Here is a 10,572-nt window from a genome sequence, read left to right as displayed (position 1 = left end):
CAGCTTACATAAGATAACTTTATGTTAATAATTATCATTTAAGAATATCTTAAAAAAATTTATATTATTATACTACTAAAATATGTTTTTAGAATATAAAATAATTAAATTCTTACTGAAATTTAAAGTACTTATGATGTCATGAATATCTTATACCTTTTATAAGCCCTTTTTTTAAAAAAAATAAAAAGATAAATAAAAAATAAAATAAAAAGATAAATAAAAAATACTAGAAATTTAACTACTTTTCAATACTAGAAATTTAACTATTTTTTAAATACTAGAAATTTAACTACTTTTCAATGAACGTAAAAAATAAAAAGATAAATAAAAAAGCATATTTTTGAAATGAAAGAATTATCAATTTGAAAATTTAGTTAACCTTAATCAACGTGTCTAGAACTGTGTTTAGTTCTAAAAATAGAATAAGATAAAATATTAATAATTAATAATAAGGTACAAGTGATAAAGATATAATAATTAGTATTTTTGTATTTTATTTGACAATAAAATAAAACAAATTATCAAAATTTAATTTATCCTCATTTTTTTAAAAAAATTTAGAAAAAAAAATATAATAAAAAAATTATAATTATAAAAAATTAATAAAAATAATAAAAAATAAAAATAAAAAATAAGTTATATCTGATGGTTTCAGTGGCTAAGAGAAGGGGGGTTGAATCTTAGCCCCTTTTTGCTTGCTGACACTTGCTGGACTTAGAGAAAGCTTTTCTGTTTTTAGCTCGTCCCTAGTTACGAGACATTTTCATTTTGTCTCGTCATTTGACACGAGACATTTTTTATTTTTCATCTTGAACAGTAAAAACAGAATTGAAGTAGGAAGAGAGAGAAGATAACACCCATATATATCCTGGTTCAGCTGCTAAGTGCAGTGCAGCCTACATCCAGTCTCCATCACAACAATGATAGAATTTCACTATAATCATCCAGATTATAACTTGTAAAGTGCTAACCCAACTTACAAGGGGATTCCCACAGAATCATGAAACACAACATAGATGAACAAAGGACCTCTAAGACATCTATGGCTTTTTCTTTTAATTTTGCTCTCTCTGCCTTTTTCCGCTCTATGGCTTTTTCATACAAACCTCACTGTTTGCCTTTTTTCCATGAGACTCAAGACATGACAAAAATTAAACAGAAAAATACTAAACAGAAAACATTGAAAGCTTAGGTAGCTCTGAGAACTCTGTGCCTTGCACTCTCAAATCTTACTCCTTTAATCAAACCATGACTGTTCACCTCTTTTATAGAGAAGTGAAGCCTTCACAGTTGAAACACAAACCCGAGCTCAGCTTCTTTTCCTTCAACAAAACCGGTTCGGCCATACAGAGAGAAGAGGTAACTCATGCAAAAACCAACATGCAAATACCTCTAGTCCTTCCTTAGTCATCACTCTTCATCAATCCGAGCGCTCTATCCTTGGCTTCCTCTCCAAGATGGATTTCTGGCCCTTGATGCTTCATGATGATGATGACTTCATCTGCTTCAATCTCTGCCTTCAACCATCACTTCGCCACTCTAGCTACTCCCTGTGGTGGTTGAGCAGAATCAAAGACAAGCCATGCCTCCAAGGATATTCCCTATTGGCTGAATCTTCATCCTTCTTTTTGAGTATGAAGGATCCGAGATTACCTCACCAAATCTTACCAGATTAGGTGATAATCTCAGCCACAGCATACTTTTCTTTTTCTTTTTCGTGCCATCAACTCGATGGTCTTTAGCCTTGCTTTTCTTTTCTTTTGGTAGCTCCAAGTAGCTTCCATGGCTTCCTGTGTAATAACCGAAGAAAGAAGAGGAAAGGGATGAGAGAGAAGAGAGAAAATATTCAATGGATTTGAACAATAATCAATGAACAAAGAGAGAGAAAGTAAAAGTTAATTCAAGTTTCCCACTTCCCTTTGTTGAGTAGCGTGTAGTGTCATAATAGCCATCAAATCAATCTTCTCTCTCTTTCTTATGTTTCCAATGCATTAATTAAATTTGAAATCCTTCAAAATAATGAAGTGGAATCCGTTGGAAGCATTTAGGCATTTCATTTGCTTCATGGATTCGAATAAGGCATGGAAGCATTCATCAACATTGGGCTTGGTACCAATAAATTTCATTTTGGCCCAACTAGTAACAATTTCTTTCCTGATGGATTTTGAATCAAACATAGGAAGCTTTTTTTGGGCTTGGAGTAACAATATTAATCTAGCCCAGTTAATCAAAAATTCAGCCATATATCATTGAATATTTTTGAATCAATGCTGAATTGGAAAGCAAATTCACACTTGGGCTGCAGCATTTTATTTTATTTTCGGCCCAATTCAAATCCTGCATTACAAAATTATTAATTAACATATAATCAAATAACATTGAATTAATAATTTTGCAATTAAATATTTAAATAATGTTTACTCATCACTAATATTAATTTGAAATTTTTTAAACTCATCAATATCTTTATTAGTATTTTATATCTTTTTTATTAATAAAATAAATACATAATATATTAATTTAATATCATTAGACACAATATTTTTAACTATATTTTATTTATTAAATACGATTTTATATCTTTATATTTCTATCTTTAACGTCTCATGTAGATAAACAAATACAGCCTAAATGAATAAGTTATAAACCCGCAACAAAATTAAAGATCACGGTAGAAGTTATCAAAATTTTTACGTTGAATATAATGCTTGTTAAAATCATATAATAAATTAATTCAATTGATTGAGTATGACATGTTGATTTGTCTATTTAAAGATTTTTCTTTTCGAATAAAAGAGAAAATTGATTAATCAATGTCGATGTTAAACTTCATCCGTTTATGAGTAGTCTTCTTTGCAAGTCTTCGGCTGTCATTTTATTAGTCAATGGAAAAACATTGACTACAAACACTATATATATATATAATATCATACCCAAACAATATGACTAACAAGTGATTAAATTGAACTTAAAATTTGTTGTTACATAATACATATTTAAAATTTCTTTGTTATAAATTCAAATTGAATTTTAGATTCAAAATTTTATCTTGTAAATACTTTAAATACATGTATTTTATCATTTATCAAAGTATAGTTAATAATACACATTATTTTTGTCCTCTCTCTCTCTGTAACATAATGGTGCTATCAATTAATATTAACTATTTCTACTATATAATTTCAGACATTCCAAAATTATTTTTATTATTTTTCTTAAACATATATATGTTCTTTAGTTTTAGAAAATTATTTTAAAACGAAAAGAGTATATCAATAGCTAATTTTTTTACATATGACACACACTTTGGTGTAACGCTGGGTTATGGAACGTAGAGGAGATTTACACGGTTATAACAGCGGTTAAGTGACGAAGAAAAATCGGATTGTCCGATTTCTTGCAGGTGAGAGGGGACACAAATCGGACCTTTCGATTTGTGGTTGATGGATGGCTGTGTGCAAAGAAATTAGACCCACCGATTTCATGCACGAATGATAAAATTTTTTTGACCCAAATAAATCGGACCCACCGATTTCAAAGCTTTTGGACAAAAATTTTGCAGGGAACCTAAATCGAACCCAACGATTTCTGGGTATCCAATTTTTTTTGGCAGGCCGTTCACTAATCGGACTGTCCGATTTTAATGTTCAAAAAAATTCGAATCACCAAGGAAGCGGTCGGACAGTCCGATTTCAGTATATATATATATATATATATATATATATATATATATATATATATATATATATATATACCCAGCCTAAATTGAGTATCCTACTTCATCTTTCTCTTCTCCCGTTCTCCAAATCTCTACAGCCTGTCTCTGTCTTTCTCTTCTTCTCTATTATCATGGATGATAGAGTGAGATTAAAGGTGTATTATGATGGCCAAATTTTGTTACAAACATCTGAAGGAGTGAAATTTGTGTGTGAAAATCCATTAGATATTATGATTCCATTCACACTGTCATTTGAAGAATTAAAAGGTGTGATTTTTGAGAAGATGGATTCTCAAATATCTAGAAGAGTATCGTGTATTCTGTACAAATATCCTATATCCGTGTTTGGTGGGTTCGTTCAATTTCAAACGAAATACGTGACTGATGAAGCGAGCATGCAAGAAATATTTTCAGTGTATTTTGAAAGTCGATCCCGAATATCGTTCATCGAATTCTATATTGAGTTCGAGCAATCTGCAGCGGACCGAGATATTGAATTGGAAGATTACAACAGTGATAATGAGGAAGAGTTTGAAAGTAACTACAAGGTCGTTGATCCGGGTATAGATGAAGATCAAGTTGACGATGCTATGGTGGCAGATGTGACAGATGTGGCAAATGCACTAGCAAACCAGCAGCCGTTTGTGAAGCCGACTTTCATGCGGTCATTGGATTTGGAGGCAATGGATGCACAAGAGTTTCCTCAATATGTAAATATAGGTACGTCATAATTTTAAATAATGATTTGTTAAATTATGATTTGTGCATATGTTTTGAGTTTGAGACAAACATGTAAGACAACGGTAAATAGGCAGAATATAGCATATAATTAGTAGTTGCTTAATGTTTAATTATCCATTAAACATGTATGTTGAGAAATTTAGTATTTGGCATTCTTGTGTTATTATTAATTTATTAAATATCATTTGATGACCTAGTTGATTAACTTATTAACTATTGAATGATTTATTCTTGACTTACGGATCATAGATTTTATTGATGCGACATGTATTTAAGAATTATTTATCAAAATATAAAATTTGTGATGTGATTGCAGCAGAGCTTCCTATTATGATAGATGATGAATTTACCGTGGGAATAAAATTCAGTTCTAGGGAGGCAGTAATTAAAGCGATGAAAGATTATACCATCCGCAGAGGTGTAGATTATCGGATGCATGAGTCAGAACCGACAACATTCTATGCTAAATGAACCCAGTATGGCGCAGGATGTGATTGGCTGATCAGAGTGAGCAAAATGTCCAAAAAGTATTGTTGGGAGATAAGGAGGTACAATGATAGTCACACCTGTACTAGGGCCACCATTTCTCAAGATCATTCGAAGCTAGATTCCAACACAATTGCAGAAGCAATAAAGCCATTGGTAGAAGTTGACCCATCTATAAAGATAAAATCAGTGATTGCGGAATACGACGTGAATTTCCGCTATGTATGATCCCCCTCATGGCATCATCACTCCTACTCGAGTCAACAGAAAGTCTACCTCTAGAATTACTAGAGGAAGTGTGCTGTCGAGGTCTCGTATCCAGCAATAATCTACCTGGAGCAATCCCACTTGGTTGGGCCCTCTGGTCGGTAGGAATGTCTCCGTAACTTGGCATAGGAGCCATGAATCCAAGCATCTGGCTAAACGAACCCTGTTCACCTGATTATTGGTGCGGGACACTCCAATACTGTTGATGTACTGGATATGGTGGTGCGAAATAATCCGCAGAATGCGTGTCAGGAATGTATGGTGTGAACTGCTCAGGCTCTTATTGTGCTTGTGTTTGTGGCGATTGCGGTGGCGATGGTGGTGGCGGTGGTTGTACTTGTTGATTCTTCTGTTTATGGATAGAATCACCCTCCTGATTCTCTTGCGGTTCGAGATCTGACAGATGCAAGTGGTCACTATATGTACCTTGGTACTAATGCAAGTAGATTTCTAGCTGATGTTGCGAGGACACCATGTGCTCGACAAGAACATGACTATACTGATTCGTCCAATGTATAACCCAGAATGAGTGGGTTTCAGACCAATCTTGATTCTTGGGACATGTCAGAACTTCGCCGTGTGCTTCACCTAGATCCCGCTCTTGATGAGGAACACCCTGATTCAAGTCAAATTGCCTCCTTAGTCTATCAGATGCATACCACTCAATGCATTCAAAAGATATAAGCAGAACTGTGGTACTCCAAATAGCCGAATGCTAACGGATGTTAGGAGGACTCACGCCTGAATCGATCCGACCAATTGCATAAGCCTTCCAAACAAACTGCACACGTTATGCAAGTAAAAGAGGATTACACACTGAATAATAATACAGCTAAACGAAAATAACTACTTATTTATTACAACAAACCTGTCTTTCTTGCAGATCATCCAGTGCTCTCCTAAAGTGAGCAAGGCTACGAAATCTATAAGGCCGGTTTTCACGATTCCAGTTACGCCACCTGACATCAGACAATTCATTAATTAACATTTATCAATCAAATTTAAAATACATTTTTTCAAAGCATTTAGTAATTAAATTTACCTATTTGCAATCGGAAAGAGTCGAGGGTTGCCAGAAATCGGCGCAATAAATGGTAGACGGATCTAAGCCCAGGTAAGCAAAAGTGTTAGCGGACCATCAATCTCCTTACAGTCGACACGAGTTGCCCTACACAACGCTCTATATAGGTGTGCCAGGCATGCCGATCCCTAACTGAATTGTATGATCCCAGCAAAGTTACGAAGTAACGGAAGAAATTTCCAGTGCACCCCTGCCCCAGACTTATCTCCAAACACAACGGTCCCAAACAATAACATTATGTGGCACTTCACGTACCTCTGAATCTGAATATCATCAACCAACACTAAACGATCTTTCAATCCTTGAAACCACGTCAACTTGATGAAACTTTTCCTACAGTCTGCCTTCCTAGGTGCAACACCAAACTGATCCAAGCATTCACCCTCTAATGTCTCATAACTACTAAGTGTCGGTCTTGTAAATGGCAGGCCATTCGTCGGAAGACCAAGAATTAACGCCACGTCCTCCAGCGTCACGACACACTCACCAACCGAAAAATAGAATGTGTGAGTCTCAGGGCGCCATCTATCGATCAGAGCATTAACCAATACCAACTGACATTGGACAACTCCAATATGTGAAACATGATAAAAGTCGATGTACCATAAACGCCCCTCCATTATTGGATTGTACCAATCCGGCGACATATAGTGATCACATTGTAATATCCGTGAACCCTACGAAACATAATCATAGACCACGTTAAACAAATGTAACATTCTTTAATTAACAAATTAAATTTGTATATCAATAATAATAATAATAATAATAATAATAATAATAATAATAATAATAATAATAATAATAATAAATACATTAATTATGTCATTTTCAACAATTATTATATTAAAAACAATTTTAATATTTATACTTCTAACACAAATAATAATCTCATAGAACTATTCCATTCTACTCTAACAACACACAATAATAAATCATTAATCCTTTATTGAATATCTATATTACACTCATAAAAAAAATAATTGGTTCAATAATTTTGATATATCTCCTATATTATACTCATAATTATTTATTGTCATACCTTAAGAAAAACTATTACTACAATTAATTTATTACTAACAATTAATACTACTCAATTTATTTATTATCAAACCTATAATCTTAATAAAAATTATTACTATATTAATAAAATTTTATATTATTTAATTTATTATTACACGTATAATCCTAATTATTGCAATTAATAACAATTAATATTAATTATTTTATTATCATTCAAACCTACACATTTTAATAAAAATTATTACCACAAAACAATTGATCACAATTAATTTATTATCATACATCCATAATCTTAATATAAATTAATATTATTACACTAATCTCAAACCTAATCACTATAATTTATTATATTATTACTAATCTCTAATATTATCCCTTTATCTTAATTAAATCAAAATATTCAAACATTAATAAATTTCTAACATTGTGATTTGTGAGACCAGGGTCAAATCCAAAATCAAGGCTTCCAATTGATCGAACGGTTTAGAAAATTACACGTGACACACGTCCATTTATATAATGATTGATTAAAAAAAAAAAATTGGCATCTTAATATTGATTTGGGCAGAATTTATGATGATAACAATAATAGCTCTTGTCATTAACAGAAAAGTAAAAAAATGATTTCACCCAAAAGTAAATATATTAACACCAATGGTAATCCTAAATGAACAAGCCATAAGTTTAAAGAGTGGTAATTAAGTAAAGGACACAAGCAAAAACACTACTAATCTAATCTACCATAGCTTATCTTATGTTAACATTGAAGTCATTGTCAATTCTCATGGCTCCCATGACCACAATTGAATTTCTCCTCATCATCTCTGCGGTGAATCCACCATAACAGATTACTCAATGAGTTGCCACAATCAAAACACTTCAAGCTTCTAATCTTCTTCAAAGCAATTTGATTGTCATAAATTCCTTCAAGTGCATAGACAAACCCCTTCCACCCATCTCCATCTCCATCTGCAGGACCATCTCCATATCCAGACTGTGTCCATTCCACAAGCTCCTTAACAAAATCAACATTGGAGAACAAACACTCAGAAATAGGCAACAAGGGTAAAACATGAAGTGCAATCTTACTCTCCTTACTAGTATAACAATACCGCATTTTCCTATTTCTCATGTTAACTGAAAGATAACCAACTAACTTGTTTTCTGTAGTAAAATCTTCTTCATACATATTATCACCCTCTTTCACATGCCACCACATCTTAGCAGCATGAATTTCCAATGATGCAAGAGTTGATCCAATGGCAGAAAGATTGTTGTCACCATATACAACACCCATCAATGCCGCCGAATAGTAAGCATTTACTGCTTCACTGGTGCTGTCTTGTTCCCTTCCTTGATCAGGGAAGGTCTCTCCACCCCAAGAATGCAATGTGTATAGATCAAAACACCTTAGACGCGTATAATTCTTTGAGTTCAAATCATGTTCTCCACCTAAGTTCATGAAATCTGCCATAATAGAATAGGCATGAGGCTTATACTTCATACCCCATGATGGATCAATCTTTGCAAGCACTGCAATTCCATAGAGAAAGTATCCTAAATGATAATGGTGGCAACCATATTTATGATAGTCAAAATCTTGATATGAACGTTCTTTGGTAACAATTCCACCCCAATTTGCATCATATAGAAATCCATTGTCATCAAAAGTCCCATCCAACCATGGCTGAATTGTTTCATGCAAGAACTTCTTCACGGATGGGATCACTTCAAGAAAACCAATCTCCTCGGCTATCAAAGCCAACCTTGCTGCCCTTGCAATAAATTTCCCATAATAGTAAGCTGAAATTGTTGTTATCTCAGAAGAACAAAGAGCAGCAACATCTTTGGAAAGAGCTGATTTGATTTCATCAAAAGATTCTTCTTTGACACCTCTAGTAGAATACCAATTCATAGGAACATGATCTGCTTTCAGCAACCATGAATCTCCAACAACACCAACAAGGTCCCCATCAATGCTCCTATACTTAAAATCTTGAAGAATAGTAACATTGCCCTCATCCTTGGATAAAAGTTGAAGATGGAGAGGGTGTGCTAACATTAACAAATCACCATTACCAAACCCTCTCTTCTCCCACTTATATTCAACACAATATGGCTTAGTAAACAAAGCATCACCAGATACAGGGTAACAAGAGCTGTACCTGTCAAGAACATCCTCGAGTTCTGAACTTGAATTTGGCAACAATGCTATCCTCACTACCAGAGGAACCCCATGATCACGAGAAGTAAATTTCTTTGAGAAAGAGATCATAGTCTCATAGCTGTTACTAACCTTGATTGGTAAAGAAGCATACAAAAGCCATGCTTGACCATTGTCAAGCTTGAGGGCATACTTTGTGAGTGAAGAATTTGAAGTAAAGGAAGAGAATTTGTGAACAGTGGTCATTGAAAATAATGGTGTTTGATGGGAGACAGAGAAAGTAACATAAGGGCATCCCCTAACAAGAAAGAAACCAAGATTGGAAGAAGGAAAATCCAGAGTAACACTGAGACCAGTGAAGGAAGATATAACATGGTGGGATTCAGAACTTGTTGAGGAAGAAACAGTGAGATCAGGGTTGAAGTCTTGGTAAATGCAATGAGAATGAACAGAGCGAGAAGGGTAGCAGAGAGAAAGAGAGGAAGCTGAGGGTTTGATGAGGTAAGGGTGAATGTACTCGGGGTTGTCGCCATTGCAGAGAAGGAAGTTATGGAAGAAAGAATTAGTTGGTAATGGAGATGAAAGAAGGTTTGCAGAAAAGAACTTAGAAGGGTGAAAGCAATCACGTTCGTACATTGTTGTTGGGAACAAGAAAGGTTCATCTTTTGTTGAATCCATTTTTTGTTTTTGATGGGTATGGAGGTTAAAGCTCTGGTTTTTATAGCTGAGAAACTAAGACGATGAAGACTGAGGATTTAAAGTGTAAACCCTTTAAACAAATCAATTATATATTCTATTATATTTATATATTTATATTTTATATTTATCTCTAGTTTTACAACTAGCACATGTCAATTTTTCATTGTAATTAGAATCAAATCTTTTTCTTTAAGATTAAGAAATTCTCCTCTTTTTCTTACTAAATTTACAACCAAAATATGTCACATATCACTCTCTCATTATAATTGATATTAAATCTTTCTTTCTAAAACTAAGAATTCTTCCTTATTCCTTACTAATTTTACAACTAAAATGTATCACATGTCACTTTCTCATTGCAATTGAAATCAAAATTTTTCCTCTAAAATT

General features: G+C 33.5%; 1 protein-coding gene across 1 annotated transcript; it reads right to left on the bottom strand.

The window, feature by feature from the left end:
- Positions 1–8,094: 8,094 nt before the first annotated feature.
- On the bottom strand, positions 8,095–10,161 carry LOC130975882 (glucan endo-1,3-beta-D-glucosidase ARB_01444-like). Its single transcript, XM_057900602.1, has one exon. It carries the CDS (start codon positions 10,159–10,161, stop codon positions 8,095–8,097), a length of 2,067 nt encoding a protein of 688 aa, XP_057756585.1.
- Between the last annotated feature and the right edge of the window lie 411 nt (positions 10,162–10,572).

This window comes from Arachis stenosperma, chromosome 4, assembly GCF_014773155.1.
Source record: "Arachis stenosperma cultivar V10309 chromosome 4, arast.V10309.gnm1.PFL2, whole genome shotgun sequence".
Lineage (NCBI taxonomy): Eukaryota > Viridiplantae > Streptophyta > Magnoliopsida > Fabales > Fabaceae > Arachis > Arachis stenosperma.
The sequence above is the reverse complement of the archived record's forward strand: the minus strand, read 5'-3'. Positions and strand labels throughout refer to the sequence as shown.